General features: G+C 30.1%; 1 protein-coding gene across 3 annotated transcripts in view; it reads right to left on the reverse strand.

Moving 5' to 3' along the window:
* Positions 1-2,126: 2,126 nt before the first annotated feature.
* The window catches only part of LOC139496638 (uncharacterized), a 41,418-nt gene continuing 25,607 nt past the window's right edge, over positions 2,127-17,937 (reverse strand). For 2 of the 3 annotated variants that reach the window (XM_071285105.1, XM_071285107.1), the window contains exons 12-19: positions 15,627-17,823; positions 15,089-15,186; positions 11,173-12,280; positions 10,369-10,798; positions 7,291-7,430; positions 6,655-6,798; positions 5,923-6,154; positions 2,127-4,258 (exon numbers count right to left, since the gene is read on the reverse strand). In XM_071285105.1, the coding sequence (XP_071141206.1) occupies positions 4,052-4,258; positions 5,923-6,154; positions 6,655-6,798; positions 7,291-7,430; positions 10,369-10,798; positions 11,173-12,280; positions 15,089-15,186; positions 15,627-17,823 (4,556 nt within the window). In that variant the 3' untranslated portion in view covers positions 2,127-4,051. Of the gene's footprint in view, positions 4,259-5,243; positions 5,292-5,922; positions 6,155-6,654; positions 6,799-7,290; positions 7,431-10,368; positions 10,799-11,172; positions 12,281-15,088; positions 15,187-15,626; positions 17,824-17,937 lie in introns of all 3 variants that reach the window. The other variant, XM_071285106.1, reaches the window with a different exon arrangement.

Here is a 17,937-nt window from a genome sequence, read left to right on the forward strand (position 1 = left end):
TATCTTTGTTTTTAATATGAATATCAAGTTGTTGAATGCCATTTTAATTGTGATTATTTTTTTTTCTTTCTGCTGAATAGCTTGAAAACATTCTAAGAGCATTTTATTTTAAAATTTAGTACCAGTCTTTTACAAGTATCAGGCATTTTGAAAAAAATTTCAAAATATGGCAGAATAAATCCATCCTTTTTTGAAGTAATTTTAATCCAGAGTTAAATATAGTATGTCTTTCATTTTCGAGTGTCTTTTACAGCTTTTACATTAATGCTAGCAAGACAAATCTTTGTTTGGCTTGATTGCTTTGTTTGTATCAATGTTTGCTCAAGCATGGTAATTAAGATAGGCGGGACTTCAGCTTGTATACATCATACTTAAATTTTATTGGACGTTATGTTGGAGGTTAAGGACACTAAATTTTAAAACATCACACGATACATATTCTCACATGTTTCCTTACCTGTAAATAATAATACAGACAGGATTCTACTTCGTCGAAATTATCTTCCTATTACGCCAGTTCATTTTCACAATCGTAGAAACGGAAGACAATTTTTTTTCAGAGATCCAACTTAAAGACTGTCGACCAGCACTTTTAGTAAATTCGCTATTCGAACACACCTACTCTGATTTTGTCATCCACTGGATAGGTATTTCACTTGACCCCTATATTTCATCTTTTAGTACTGTGATTTTTTATGTTATAAAGTCAACCTGTATAGCTTTGCTATATAAAATGATAGAGTCTGAAGCGAGATGATGTATCAAATACTCTAGTTTTGCACATTTTCAAGACAAAATATTCATCTCAAACACACCCTAACATAAAAAAGGTGCACTCGATTTTCTCTTTTCGATACAATTGTTTCCCATTTTTTGGAATATTTTCTTGAGTTGCATAATCGAAGGACAGACATGGAAATAACTGACTGAACTAATAGATTGACATGTTATAAAAAAAAAATTAGGTCAATTAATGTCGAAGGCCAGTTTCTCAGCCTCATACAAGAAAAAAGTTTATATTTTTCTTTCATTGACAAATTATTGTATTTTTACAGGTGAGAAAACATGTGAGAATATGTATCATGTGATGTTTTAAAATTAAGTGTCCTTAACCTCAGACATAACGTCCAATACAATCTAAGTATGATGTATACAAGCTGAAGCTCCGCCTATCTTAATTACCATGCTTGAGCAAACACTGATACAAACAAAGCAAGCAAGCCAAACAAAGATTTGTCTTGCTAGCATTAATGTAAAAGCTGTAATTCAAGAAATCTCTTGATGGCTATAAGTTTATAGAACGATGCAAATTACAGAGTTAGTTCCCCTAAAATGTTCATTTCAAGCTAATTTTATCTTAATAATTTCAGAACAGCAAAAGGAAACAAATGTTTTGTTTGTGCACTATTAAACAATTTGAATTTAAATTAATGTAAACTTTAGCAGGTTTTTATTTGTTACGTTTTCTTATAAGAAATTGATTTATTAGATTACTATAAATTGACATATTTGATAAAAAAAACTAACAAGTTGAACTGTGGCCTATTGCTGACTAATAGAACTTCCTCTAAAGGAATTCAGTTAACATGAAGTTGGTGAGTGATGGATGTAAAATGACATCTCACTGACATAGTATAGAATGTTTACATGAAAGTTGATTCCAAATTTTTGAAAGACTTGATTTTTTGTAAACAGGAAATGCTTAAATGATGCCAGATACTAATGTCAGAAAGCTTTGATTCTTACTTTCTTAGAAAGAACATGTTTTTTGATGGATGGACAGACAGTAATCTGTAATAGTACCTCCTTTTAGAAGGTGTAAATGTTAGCTTCTTATAAAAGGCTGTCAATATCTATTATTCTTAACAAGTTTTGCAATCTTGTATGCCACCTGATCACAATAAAAAAAACTGTCATCAGAAGTTGGACATGCTTTTCTTTTAATATTGGAAGGCAAAGGAATTTTACAAAGGGTCTGTCCTGTTTGGTTCAATCTAATCAAGGACTTTTATCACAGGTGATTAAAATAACAAAAATGATCATGCAAGCCTATATGGCAACAGCTTTCCTTCATCTTATTGGCAAAATAAAGCAGCAAGTGTGGAAAATCCAAAATATAAGATAACTAAAACTAATAATAAAACAGTTCTTTAATATGTATTTTCTCACAATATGTAAATTGTCCGTTGATATTCTCTGAAAAACATGATTACAAAAATAACCACCACTAATAACAAACATAAAATATAAAATTAAACCAGAAAAAGATTAAAAAGAAATTCACCTGATTTATCAAACACATGTACCATCTTAAAAACAATCTTTGTTCTGTATATATCAAACTCATTAAACATATTGTTTAAGAACTTAGTAACAAAACGACTAAAGTGTTGTGCTTTCTATTCTATATCTAAAGGTAGAAGAAGAAAAAGCACAAGAACATAAAAAATAAAATTTTATCTACATAGCATATACAATTGTTTTTCACACATAAACTGGACCATGTTATTAAAGTCGAAACAATGATAAAAAAAAATGATTTCATTTCCTTGCAACATAAAATGTTACATAAAATACAAACTAAAAACTAAATGGTCAATGATTTCTTTAAGTTTTTTTCCTCTCTGAAGTACAGTTCAAACAGAACTATTTAAAACATTTAATAGCAAAAACAATTTAATATTGGTGTGCATTATCCTTGAAAAGAACAAAAACATTCACAGAACATCAGTGAGAAGAACTGAAAACTGTTTGGGAATGTTGTACTCTAACTGAATGATTAGAAGCTCATTAAAAGTAACAACTCAGTTTTCTGGAATGTGACCTAAATGGAATTTTCAAACTTTAAAATTTGTAATAACGTAAAAAGAAATAGTGGTCAAATAATGTATTTTCAACATTTATTCTGGCAACACTCAACCATGAATCAAAATAAAAATCTAAGTCTATATATATATGAACTATCTAATATTAAGGATGACTTACAATATGTTTTTTCTAATATAACAAAAGGGAAATTGCATGTTTTGCATTTACCAAAAAAAAATTGACAAAAATATTAAATCTCTTTACATAAATGTAAATGATCGCTTTGTTTTAATAATATTTTCGAAAACAAAACTTCAATTTATTTATGAAAATACATGTGTACTCTGGAGAAGTTTATATGTGCATTTTAGGGTAGACTTGATATACAAGATAATTTTGTTAATTTTGCTTAAAATAGAATGTAAAATGTATATACAATCCAAATTAAGACTTAATCATATATACAGGGGAGAATAAAACATAATGTCATGAATAGAACAGAAATGACAATTTTGGGAGATTATAAAAATCTTTCTCTTCATGGTCCTAAAACAATAAAAAATTATGACTATTTGTTATCCATAATTTCTTAATTTATAAAAACTAGTTGTTAGACAATACTTATAACTACTCCTGAATTCAAAACATTGGTGTGAAACTTATTTACCACAGCAAAATTACAACTATGATTGAAGTTCTTGTCCTTGTGAATCTAAAATTTACCTTAAGAATATGATTGAATAAATTAATCATATTTTTTTACTAAGAAAAAACAGCACCATTCTTCAATTCTAAAGGAATTGATACAATGAAGCACTAAAGAATAATACTACACATAGCACAAAGACAATGGCATTCAAGTATAAAACATACAAAACTACCCTACACAAATAAAACTGTACATATACAGTTAAAACTACACTATTTACAAGCACTAATTACAGAATTACAGCACTACATTTAAATAAATATACAACGCTTTGAACTCTAACATGCCTCTTCTATTCCTGAGTTTCCAAAATCACTTAAGTCAAGAGTCACTGATATTACATTCTAAAAAAAGATTTCTTCTCAGAGTAACACATGTCTGGTTCTTTTTTCATACATTCTCTTAGTCAAATTAACAAGTGGATGTTATTCACACAATATTCTAGTATCCTTTAATACAGTGCATACATGGTAACACAAGAGTAATATGTGCAAAGAATGGCTTATAGAATCATATAACTGTACAACACATTTATCAGCGTTTTCTTTTCTTAAATCGCCTGCTCCTTTTCTTTTTTGGTGACTTTGAAGCACACTGTCCCAAGAAATCTTCAACTTGATTCTGCCAGTTTTGTTGTGAACTCTCTGTACCAAGATACTGTATGTCATCGTCGCCATGGTTATCAGATTTCTTGTCCTTTGATTTCTCTTTGTTCAGCTGTCTTGATACATTCCTCATTGACTTAAAAATAAGTAAAAAGAATATTGTTATTAATTTGTGAAAATTAATCGTTAATATTACTCTTCATCAATAAGATACATTTCACATCCAATTGAAAGTTATCTTTAAAGATAACTAGAGGCTCGCAACCTTCCTTTTGACGTTAAGAACATTGTGGTACAATTAAATTTCATAGAAATCCACATACTTATACTATAAGTTATTGTCTAGAAACCAAATGTCTTTGACCATCAAGAAGACGATGTCAAACCTTTATATGGTTGCAAAAGTTTTGCAGTCATACAAAACTTATTACCCTGTTTGTTGCTTGGTTGTTGTTTGGTTAATGCATATAAAATATCTGCTTTGATTCTTTTTTAATTTGTTTTAACTCTAGACTTTGAGATTTATTGAAAAATTCATTGACAAACATGTCAATAAAAACTGCTAGGCAACAGATGAAATTCTCATATTCATTGTGTATTGAATAGTTTAAGTTTTGAAAAAATTACATATTATCAAGGACAACTTCAGTCTCATTGCGCCTTTTAGTTTAAAAATGATATGAGAAAATGTTTAACAAGGCATTAGAAAGATACAAAAAAATACTTGACAATAACTGATACTGAGCTAAAAACAAATTACATGAACTTTTACAAAATAAATTATAGTTAATTTGAATTGTAATTAAATCACACTAGAGGAAAAGAAGTTAGTAGGCTCTAAATAGTTGTAAGTGAACCAATGAAGACATACTCTACAATAAATAATTAATTCACTATTTTGTCACCTTCATTTAGTTTTCTTTGAAACATTTCGACTTTTTAAATGATTTTTAACAATTTCTAGAGTACATCAAAGTTCATCCAAGGAATAATATAGGGAAACAAGCAGGTAAATACAGGTGCTGAAATGATGATCTGACGATATAAATTATTCAAAATGATGATTATTACAAGATGATGATGAAGGTGCTGAAAGCAATAAGAACATGATTTTAACTTACTTTTTAATTTTAACGTTTTAAGTATCTTGCTTTTGGGAGTTTCCTAGACTTAAAAATAAATGTACAATGCTTACACAATGCATACACACCAGAAAGACAGAGTTGTGTTACTTCTACTAAGACTATGCTCATATACAGATATATCTAAGACTAATACATGCTAATACAATCCCAATAGCATATACTTACCAGGCTCAATCTATAGATAATCAAAACATGCATATTTTTTTAGTTTATAACAAAATTAAGTATAGTAATCATGAACTGATTTTCAAACTATCAGATATTTTTTTTCAATTTTAAAAACCAAAGAGAATAAAAGACAGAGCTGTGTTACTTCTACTAAGACTATGCTCATATACAGATATATCTAAGACTAATGCATGCTAATACAATCCCAATAGCATATACTTACCAGGCTCAATCTATAGATAATCAAAACATGCATATTTTTTTAGGTTATAACAAAAATAAGTATAGTAACCATGAACTGATTTTCAAACTATCAGATATTTTTTTCAATTTTAAAAACCAAAGAGAATAAAAGCATAATATTATAACATTTTTTGGATAGTTTATCTGTTATTTTAATTAAATCATGTACCATATTACAAAACAGTAACTTTCAATGGGGTTTGTTATTTTGAAATTCTTGAAATTTTTAACAAAATAAACATACCCTAGAATCTTCCCTGGAATGATCTCTATGAGATTCCCGAGGAGATTCAGTCTCCCTGGAATGTTCTCTATGAGATTCCCGAGGAGGTTCAGTCTCTCTATCATACATGGTCTGTTCTACAGAGAAAGGTTCATCTTCCCCACCAGCAGTACTCATATTGTCTAACATCTCTGCTTTCTTCTTACGCTCAACAAAATCAGGTATGGCTTCTTCTGTTAAGTAATTGTCTTCCCTGAAAAAATATTGATTAAATCTTTCATTATAACATCATTAATATTGTCAATCTACCTAATATTCTATCAGCCAAAAGTAAAAAAAGTTTGGAATGCAAAAACTGAAAATCAAAAGGAAGCATGTAAATATAGAATCAAACATTGTGTTGATGAATTCATATATAAGATCTGTTTCAGCAACTAGTTAACAGATGGCCAGATATTGAAGGGACGAATGTTTTATAGTATAACCAAGCAACATGTCATTTAAAATAGTTAGCTAATATTAATCTTGGACTTTCAAAAAGATTTGTGGATTTGAGAAAGAAAACAAAGTTTATGTAAATTTACATTGATGCATTATTTATGGTACCTTTGCAGATTGAAGATGTTGTCTCATCAAAATTCAATTCTTTATAATTCTCTGTGAAAGTCAATTATTTGTCTAATATGCAGTAAACAAAAATTAAAATGTATTTTGTAGCTTCGAAGTAGAAAGACAATTATAGTCTATGAATACCTCTCATCTGGTAGAAATTCTGGAACTTCAGAACGACGAAATCTATAATTAGAAAATCTTGGTCTGCGGCTGTTTGGTGTTGACATATTCTTGCGATCTTTGTATGAACTGGTGGTCAGGTTCTCCATAATATCTTGAAGGGTGCTGCAATAAAACAAAACAATGACTAATAATTTTGGTGAGTATATTTTACAGTAAACTATAAGTTTTCAGAAAACAGGATAAAGAACATCAGAGGAATTAAAACATGTCACAATATTGGGGACTATCAGATGAAGCATGGTGCAATATATAAAGAAGCTTTGACTTGTAGTTGATGAAAAAATACATGTATAACTAAATATCTTATACTACCATATCATTTTAAAGGAACTTTGAAATCTTAGTTTTAAAATATGACAAATGCAAAAATTATTCGTTTACCTCGTTACTATGTTAGAATACATAAATAGCAACGAAAATATGAAATATTCTGTTTTAATACTTAAGTTTACATTAAAAACATTGATAAAATGTCAATTAGAAAATCAAATTAAGATATCATAACTCCAGTAGAAAATCTTCAAATCATCAGTTGTGACAATGCAATGCAGTCACATGTCTGTATTTTTATTCTATATTCATATGATAACTTACTAGCTAATGTCAAAGGACCATCCAGTCTTGTAATGTTTCTCTTTCCTGGAATATGGATGATGCTGCCTATCTTGACGATGAGCTCTAGATACTGCAGATCTGATTGGTCCTCTGTTGCTATTCTCCTTTGACTGCTCCTTCTACAATGCAAAGTACATTTTTATCAATTTTGTGTGTGCAGATATGGGTCATTTTCAAAAAATGTCGAATTTTCAGTACACCCATGCGAATTTTTTATTTCTAATGGAAATTTCAGTTGTAATGGTTTAAATTAAAGCTTGTCGGATTTGTGATTCAGAACATTAATAATAAACACACCTTACATCTATTTTGATAAGATTAAACTGCATTTAAACCGATTTTGGGGGTATTTGTCTGCGTACAGTGTCAGAAAAACACATTTCAAATGATTTTTTTGCGATTTTCTGATCGCCTTGATATCTGCAAAAGGGACTTTTAAAGAACGTTAAATATTACTCTAACGAAAAATCGTAGCTTCTTTATCATTGTATGTAACATATTATCTACAAACTAAATTGAATCAGCGTACAGGAGGTTCATGTCTTTCCTGTTACCGCTACTTAAATCAGCCGTTAAATTATTCTCCCTATGAATATTGAATCAGTCAGTGTTGATCTCAAAAGTGCAAAGTAATCTTTACATTTAAAACGCCTCTTTCTTGAACGACATTGTAGAGAAAAGAAATTTCAAGACATTAAGGGAAAAAAAAAGAGCGTACTTTTTTTCATGTCTATGCTGTTACCACCAATTTTGATTAATTACACCAACAGTATACTTGTAAAAAGTGCAATAACGTGCTGGAAACCAAATTCACAATAGAAAAACATAGTCACTTCACCAAAGGGAGTAGTTATTTCACAACAGCAATCAAAAACGAAGAAATTTGTCTATCCTGTTATGTCTATCCAGTTACTATGGTTGCTATGGTTACAGTAACTGGATAGACAATTGTAGACAAAAACGTCGTTATTTTTTTATCTTAACATATAGGTGCAAAACGAATGAAATATTTCGTTGTTTTAACTCCTCTTAAGGTTACAACGTCTTAATCTTCCCAATTAAGCATTCGCAAGTGCAATACTGATATCGGTAACAGGATAGACAAAAAGGTAACAGGATAGACTTTTATATAGTGATATATCAGAAATGTACGTTCTTGTTACCAATGAAATGAAGAGAAAAGTAAACTAACTTATGAGGGATTTACTTGATGTTGGGTTTATTTGAAAGGATGAAAAAATGCCGAACAATATAAATTGCTTTCTTAGACTTGCATTACTGGTGGTAATTTTTACAACCTTTGAAAACCAATTTTTAAAGGCATTTTTCAGTACAACCAAGAAAATTGGCAAATGATCTATTATATTACAGAATGAATATATATAGAAGATTATTTTCTCAAAAAACCATCTAATTGGCTACGTAAAACAAGCTTAACATTTTATCTAAACCTTTTCTAAATAACCCAAAATTTCTTTTGAAAATGGTAACAGGATAGACAAATTAATGTACCACCGATCAAAAAATGTTTCAACATATTCTTGTATGACATCATTAAGATTGCATCTTTTAATATGTTGATCTTAAAGTACTGTTTGTTTTGATTTGCTTATGTAGAGGGTTGTTTGAATAAGTAACTTTTAATATTTTTTTCAATTTCAAAATTTCGACATTTTTTTAAAATGACCCATATAAAGTCTAAAAAGAATCAAATAAATTAAGGAAATCAAAAGAGGCACAAAAGATGAAAAAAAAACCCACTATTTTAGAATTTCAAGTAAACATTACTTGTAAGGTTAAATCATCTTTGCAATTTAACCACGTATATTTTACTTTAAATCCTTTTACTTAAGTTTAAATTTTTCATATTTAATGTACTATGGTATCTACTTTATAACCTTTCAAATAAGAGATATCCTGATTGAATAGGCTTTTTTGTTTGTTAAAGGAGTTGGGAGGTAAAAACCATTATCTATATTTCAGAGATATTTTTCTCCAAAATTGGAGATTTGACACACATGTCAAGAAATAGGTCTTCAGAGGGACATTTTCAAATGTAGAAAACAGTATTGTTAAAATGGTTACATTTAAAGAGTTAAAAAATGAAAAAAATAAACACCATCACAATCCTTATTCAAAAGATTATATGCATTTGAACCATATAAAAAGAAATAGTGTTGAAAGAGCCATAAAATACTTTCAATAAATTAGTCAGAAGCTTTTATTTTCGGTTTAAAGTATTGGCTGTTACCTAATTAAACAATGCCATGTACCTTTGTTATATTGCCAAGAACTGATAATGAAACTCTTTAGAACTACCAAAATAGTCTGCAAACTCATACAAAATACACTCTCTCAGAAAGTTGCCCCTGGATTTTGGTTTAATAATGTGTACTTTTGCCATTGTGTAATCTGATTGATACTGTTTTAGAACACTTTACAGTATTTTAAACTGTTTTATGGTTTCAAAATTTCCTTTTTGATTGAACTATAAAACAGTATATAATCACATTCAATTAAATGATGTATTTTCAATTTATTAACTGACAAAATAATTGTGATGACAGTTGAAAAATTTATTAATTGTTGGTTACCGTATTAGAAACCATCTAGGTGCTGGGGAAAAAATCAGTGTATTAGGTGTTGCAAAAATCTTTTTTAACTTTAATAAACTCCTGTTTGAAAAGAAAATATACTTCATTACTATTGATCTGCAGTTATGAATTGGTTAATTTCTATTTCAGTAATGAATTGGTTTTAATTTTTATTTCAGTAATAGATTGGTTTTAATTTTTATTTCAGTAATGAATTGGTTTTAATTTTTATTTCAGTAATGAATTGGTTTTAATTTTTATTTCAGTAATGAATTGGTTTTTATTGTTATTTCAGTAATGAATTGGTTTTAAGTTTTATTTCAGTAATGCATTGGTTTTAATTTTTATTTCAGTAATGAATTGGTTTTAATTTTTATTTCAGTAATGAATTGGTTTTAATTTTAATTCAGTCAACGGTATCATAACAAATAAATGCCAAGGTTTGTAATTCCAAAGAACTTACATGTGCCCTTTTGGGTTCAGGGACTGTTTTTTTGGACTCTGGTCCTCTGATTGGAGAGATTTCTATATTCTTGACTGTATCACCTTTCTTTAGACTTTGTAATGACTTCGTTGCCTCAGTTACAACAACTTGATCACATTTCAACACTTCAGTTGTTTTTGCTTTATCTTCATTATTCTCACTGTCTTCCTCAGTAAAAGAGTTATGAATGGCCTCCTCTAGAACATGCAAGTCTCCCAAACCAGGAATAAGGTCTTCTTCTTTCTTAGTAACAGCTTTAGAGGGTTCCTCTTCAATCATTGGAGCAGCATCATTCTTATCAACTGTTCTCTCCAGAGTTGCTGCTATGTTCAGCTTGTGTAATGTCAGATTTACAGATTTTTGGATTATGGATTCCTGCAGGTTAACAATCCTCATATCTTCTTGTTTTCTGAACGTGTAAATGTAAAAGATTCTGTGTTTAACATATTGAATAACTTCACAAACAAAAGTTATATTTCTTAAATTTTCTCAAGTTAGTACAGGTTTTGTTAGTTAACATACATTTGACAGTTAAACTAACAACATAGTTCAGAAAATAAGGATTTTGTACTTTAAAAAGAAAAACTGCAATGCTTGATGTGTGCGATATATTTCAACCAAAAAATAAGTCACAAAATTTGCATACAATACAATATTGAGGCAGAGCTAAGTTCAATTTAGGCTATAAAAATGTTATTTGGCACAATTTCAACATTTATATTTTTTTCTGATCTATAGTACTGAGAATGATCTCACTTATTTGAAAATTAAGTTTATACCCACCCATGGAGACATGTCTTTATAAGTTCTACCAGTGAATATCCCAGAACAGTTTTATTCAGTGGACAGTCGTTCTTTACAGTGATTCTCATCTGTTTTCCATTATTAACCTCTTCGACCTTCCTGTCTACACTTGGTATATAGAAATCCAGATCATCCAGAGGGTCTATAACACCAACAGGTCTTTTAGTTGATGATGTACTTACAGGAAAACTATTTAAATTGCTGATGGTGGATTTTTCTGGTAATGTACAGGCATTTAAATTTTGTCCTGCACTTGTCACTAAATTATCATTTAAATCCCTCATATGAGTGTTTTCTAATTGATAAATGACTGGACTGTCTTTTTTCATATCCTTTGTAGTGTCAGTGATGTTAGAAACATCAACATTTGTTACAGATTTAGATTTGAGTACATCCCCTGACAAATGTTTTGTTTTAGAGCCATATACTCCTGGTATTGCACTGTTCAAATCTTTGGCATACTCATTGGAGATATTGAATGAAGAATTGTCTAATATTGAGTCTGTATCAGTTCCAACCTCGTCAATAATCTCCAGTGGAACTTTACCATCCATGATGTCCATTAAATCTTGTGCTGTTTCTTCCGTAGACCCACTAGTTACCTCAGATTGGTTATCGGTCAGACAATCTGAGGGAGAATACACAGAGAAGTCATCCATATTTTTTTTATTGTCCTTGTTTAACACATTGCTCCGTATCATTTGCATTATAGAACCAACATCTTTAGAGTGTGGAACAGTTGTTTGTACTACAGTGGGTTTACATGGCTTTACTTTGAATCCTTTACTGTCTTTGTTTTCTTCTTTTCCAAATAATCTAAATGGTTCTTTTTCACCAATGGAATTAGATTTTCTAGATGAATGTTTTTCCTTCTCTAATTTTTTGTTAGAATCTCTTCCTGTCTCTATACTAGATTGATGATCATTTTCTTTCCCATTGTAAATTGATGAGGATTTTGACGATGTGGATTCCTCTCTGTTCTTGGAAGACATTTTACCTGAGGGTTGTTTGTCATCTTTGGCATTTGTGGATTTTTTTGGAATTTTAAACTCCCATTCCTTCCTAGGTAACAATCCATAGTCAAATACTGAAATATATTATTCAAAACTTATAAGTAAGAGGATATAATCAGTTCTACATCTGTAAATTCACAGAGATGTGTATATGTCAGGTGGAACTATTTTGTAAAAGTACTTATGATTTTGTTGTACAAACCTGACAAACACGTGTATAACAAAACAAAACTTAAAACACCTAAGGTCACTGAATATGTATAATATGTCTTATAAGATTGAATATAAAATTGAAAGTGGAACAAGGAAAACATATAAACTATACAATGGATGAAGGGCCGAGTCTACACATCTGTAAAATAGCCTTCTTAACTAAATGAAATGCAATTACAATTTTGCCCAGATTAAAAATCAAAGTGCCTGTAAGCACTGAATGGTAAAGATTGCGTTAATTTATCATTTGGAAGTAAAATTAAATATTGCATCGTCCATAAAGCATTGGTTAATTTGTAGTTGATTCAGCTAATGGGACAATGGGAGATAACTCCAATTTTTAAAGATGACTTTAACAATGACATCATTTATATCTTTAGAACAGATAATAGATTCCTGCACATTGTAAAAATTATGTAATTTTTTTGACATAGTTCTGTGACTTGAATTTCTGAGGATATATTACATTGATAAATTTCTGGAAATGATAATGTATGGAATGTATAGAATGTTATGATCGATGCATTTTATTTTGTTTATCAAAAAGGTAGTAATCACCCTTGGGAGATTTAGATATCAAGTCAGTAACATAGGGTTACTAACAAGACTATTTTTGTGTATAGAAATTCATTCTTTGAATGTCATGATGTCATGGAATGGGTTTATGTATGTATAATCTTTTTGGTTGCTATGATGCTCATTATAGACTATTTTTTTTGGTAGAGGTTGTTGTTACATGGGGTGGGGTACTATTTCAAAATCAAAGAACAGTTGTCATCTGAAAAAAATTGCTACAATAAGGTCAAGATATATATTTCATAATGAGTGTCGCTATTCTGCATCTTCATCAATGGCAAATTTTTAGTAAACAAGAACGTGTTCATAGTACACAGATGCCTCACTCCCACTTTCAATTACTATGTTTAGTGGATTGAGAAATTTGGGTCAAAACCCTTATTAGCCATTAAAATTAGAAAAATCATATCATAAGGAACATGTAAATGTTAAACTCAAATCTTTCTCTCATTTAATATAACAGTATATCAAAGCCATGTACTATTTCTAACTGTTGTTCATTATTCATCCTCCTGAAAACCTTTCTATACAAACTCTATAGCATCTCCGACCTTGCCCTTCAAGACCATGATGATGGATGACAGTTTATAGTCAGGTGGCAAATAAATTGATATTCAGATCAAGAACAGTTTAATTATGAAATGGATATGTACCCTGATTTGTACTAGACTGACAAGCTGATCCAGACTTTTATTGCCAAAGAAATAAAACCTTTAAGCTGAATCAGTTGGTCTTTGTCAGACTATTAAAATTTTTGTAAGTCAAACTGTCCTATTGAATAAATAGAATAGATATTGCTCTCTTTGGATTTTATAAAGTTGAATTAAGCCTAGGATTGTCCAAAACATTTTTTGTATTATTTTGAAATGGTTATTATCACATCAACTTATATTGTCAGTTAGGTATTCCAAAGATTTTGAAATCAGAAACCTTAAAACCAGTTTATAAACTGTATTATTACCAATTATTTGTGTAAAAGGATACTCAAATAATACTGCATCCAAGCCAAAGACTGGCTTAATGGTACAGATTAGTAAAATTAACATGCTTAATAAAGGAGTTATTTTAAAAAGTAATTTTATTAAACATCCATAAAACTTTATATCGACAGTTTATTCTGTCGTTACCTCCATCTCTCAAACATTAAATCACTTTGTCCTGATTTCCAGAATATTCTTTGCTAGCGAGACAAAAATTGCAGCAACTAATGAAAGTCAACCATCTTTATTTATGTTAGTATATATAACAGGTAAGGAATTATTAATATACTGAGTGCCTATAAAATCAAAACATATCATATTTCCCTTTGGTCCCTATTTGAGTCACAGTTGAATGATGTTCTTTAAACATTTTGCTGCAAGTTACTTTTAAAACAATTAGGTCTTGCATCTGCTTGTTTCAAATCAGAAACTTACTCCAATGCGAATGTAGGTAAATTTGGAACTCACAAATTTTATGCAAACTTATTCAATAGACCAAAAATTCTCAATCTGCATGACTATTTGATAACCTTAACTATCTACTTCCCTATGGTTGAAATCTGCCATCTAATGTGTAAATTTCAATTTTTGTTTGTTTGAAATGTGACATTTGTGAATGATAAAATTTAAAATCAAAAAGCTCAGAAAATTGCTGAAAATGATCTGTAGGCATACCCTAAGAAGTCTAACCGTCTTCAAAATCTAAGAGCTATTTGTCAACTTCAAAAGAAGATCTGTTTGATTTAATTTTATTTAAGGGAAAATATGTCATGGGTTGTGTTCCTATAGGCGCTCAGTATAGCATAAACCATTGAAGTGTCAACCTATTTTCCTACAAGATTATATTTTTCCTTTAATGGTGAAAAATTTATTCAAATAACAGATGTTGAAACAAAACTTTGCATTATCTTAATGACATCTGAAACAAACTGTTACATGAGCATTATTGATTTCAACACATATCTCTAAAAAAAAATTGATTAAAATTTAAAACAACTAACAGGTTGCTAGAAAACTTGCTAACAGATCATGGTTTCTGCTACATGGTATAATGATTAATGAATGCATTTTGAACATGAATTAGTTGAACTTTGAACTGCAACATGCAGTCACCTGATTTCTGCTTGCTAGGACTTGGACTAGCGGTCCTGGATTTTGCTGCAGTCTTTTTAGATGGTGTAGAGAATCTTTTACCTGATGATGATCGCTTGCTGTTGTGTTAGTAAATGAAATGATTTTCAAAATAATTATATAATAGATCACACATATGCAACATAAATAAGATAGACATCATACTTCAAATGATTATAAACATATGTGACATTAATGATAGTAAAATTTATGATTTTGAATGTTGATATCAAATAAATATACAAATTTCAAACAAAAAAATAGTCAACCTAAATGATGTTCTACTATAAAAATTAAAAAAATATAGAAGCAAAAAAAAGCTGATGTGCTGTAAACCAAACCAAGACAATCTATGAACTAAAACTGAATATAAGCATAACCTAGTGCAGTACAGATATTAGAAATGATTGCAAAGCTATTAATAAGTACAACATAGTTCTGTTCTTACCCTAGTGAAGTACAGATATTACAAATGATTGCTAAGCTATTTAAAATAAGTAAACCATAGTTCTGTTCTTACCTTTTTGACTTTTTTCCAGACACATACATTACTGGAGGGGACCCTTTCCTAGATGATCTGGCATCAGAATCTGATTCTGAATCTTTTCTCTTCCTACTGACTCGATTCTTTGTATCATAGTCCAAATCTTTCATGACTATATCCCACCGTGTCTTCTTGGACAGCTCTTCACTTTTTGACTTTGAAGAAGACTTTCTGTAATCTCTTTCATTTGAGTTATCTGCTGTAAGAGAACTGTCTTTATGTTTATGTCTTTCTGATGTCAACAAAGATTTATTTGATGACTTTTCTTTGTTTTCATTATGTGTGCTAATATTAACTTGCCCTTGCTGCTTATCAACCTTGTTACATGTGGTCTTATCTGAAGGCTCTTTGACTACTTTTGACTTGTCATGTATTTTCTGTTTAATGTCAATGTTTTGTTTTCCTTTCACTGTCTGGTGATTCTCTTCCAAAATTTCTGCAGAGTTTGTTACAACTTTCATTCCAAAATTACTATTATCAGCTCTGTTTTTCTCATCTATTTTTTCACCAGAGTCTGAATTCAATTCCAATTCCTTTTGCAAATTTTTGGGAAATTTATTTTTGTTTTTCACTACTGGTTTAACAATTGTGTTTGCATTTTCTTTGTTATCAAGGGGAAGTTTGTCTTTTTCTTCTGATCTCTCATTCTTTCTCATTTCTGATACAATACTTCCCAAACTGAATGCTATATTAGATTTCTCTTTCTTTTTTAAATCTGATGTAGTTTTGACTTCAGACAGTTCTTTGTTTTCTGACTGGGATTTTGAAGTTTCTATTGATGTATTTTTCTTTTTAAGATCTGATCCTTTATCGTTTTTAGAATTTGTTTTGCCTCCTTCACTGAGTTTTGATTTTTCACAACCCTTATCTGTCTTTGTAGACTCTAGTGCACTTATTTCCCTCAATTTTTCCTTCTTCTCTAATCCAGTTTTACATTTTTCTACTGATTTATCGGTCTTCTTTAAATTTAAGGCAGAACTTTCTTTTGATTTTTCTAATTCTTCTGTGTACTTTTCCATGTTAACAGACTGTTTCATATTTCTTGTACCAGATTTGTCCTCATTCTTTGAATCATATTTCAATTTCTCTGTACATTTCACTTTTGTTTCTTCATGACTAGATGTTTGAGCTTTTGACTTTGAATTAGAAGCCTTCAAATTATCGTCATATAGTCTACTTGATATATTCGACTTCTTTAATTTCATTTCTGAATTAGAATCAGTGTCTACTAACAGCTTGGTTTTACAAGATTTCTCTACTACATAACCTGTGACAGTTCTAACTATTCGAATAGGTGATGGTGATTCAGTCAAGTCAACAACTGGGCTTGTTAAATCAATGAAAGGGGGAGGTTGAGATTCAATGAGTTCTAAATCCGAGCTGTCAGAACAGGTTGTGATCTCCATGGCCTGAACTGAACCTAGTACTGGTAATTTATCCTTATCAGTTTCCAGTTTGATTTTCTTACATGCCACAAACTCTTCAGGAGAATTCTCAGTAAGAGGGTGTTTTAAACTTCCTTTCACCTGCTTAGATGCACTGTTCTGTGATTTCTTCTCAGATTCCGCAACTTTATCCAAACAATTCTCACCACTCTGCCTTTTTGTATTTTTGCAGTCTCCACTAGATTTTTTCTTAGGAGAGGTTCTCTCTAATGTATCATTTAGCAACTTTCTCATATTTTCAACATCTTTATTGGTTACTGTGTGAGGCTGTTTCTGTCCATTGCCTTTCTTTGCTGATGAATTCACTTTCTTATTGCCGCTATTCATTTCAATTCCTGATTTATTGACTTGACTTGTCCCTGGAGATTTTGAATCAAAATCTAGGAATTGAATGATATTGTCAATTGTGTCGTCTACTGGTTCTTGTTTCATACTTAATTCCTCTGTGAAATCTATTTTTGGTGCATAGTTATAGCCCTTTCCCACTCCAGCTGATACAATTAGTCTAGGACTTCTTTTTAATATGCTATGAAGTTCATGAGCCTTCTCTTGAACCCTGAAATCATCTTTAATCTTAACTTGCTGAAGAAGACTAGATTTAGGAGGTTTAGTCATGAATCCAGTTTCATATTTATCTAAACTTTTATTGCTAGCTATTGATGTTTCAGTCAGTTGTTCTCCATCATGAATTCTAATAAATTTGCTTCCTACATGTCCTGCTACCAGTTCTGAAAAGAAAGAAGAGTTAAGTTATCCATTCAGTGGATACCAATTACCTTGTATTTAGTAAGTTAGGCAACAAACTATAACTTTGTTAATGTTTTTAATTGTATTTAACTGAA

Source organism: Mytilus edulis, chromosome 1 (assembly GCF_963676685.1).
Source record: "Mytilus edulis chromosome 1, xbMytEdul2.2, whole genome shotgun sequence".
NCBI lineage: Eukaryota > Metazoa > Mollusca > Bivalvia > Mytilida > Mytilidae > Mytilus > Mytilus edulis.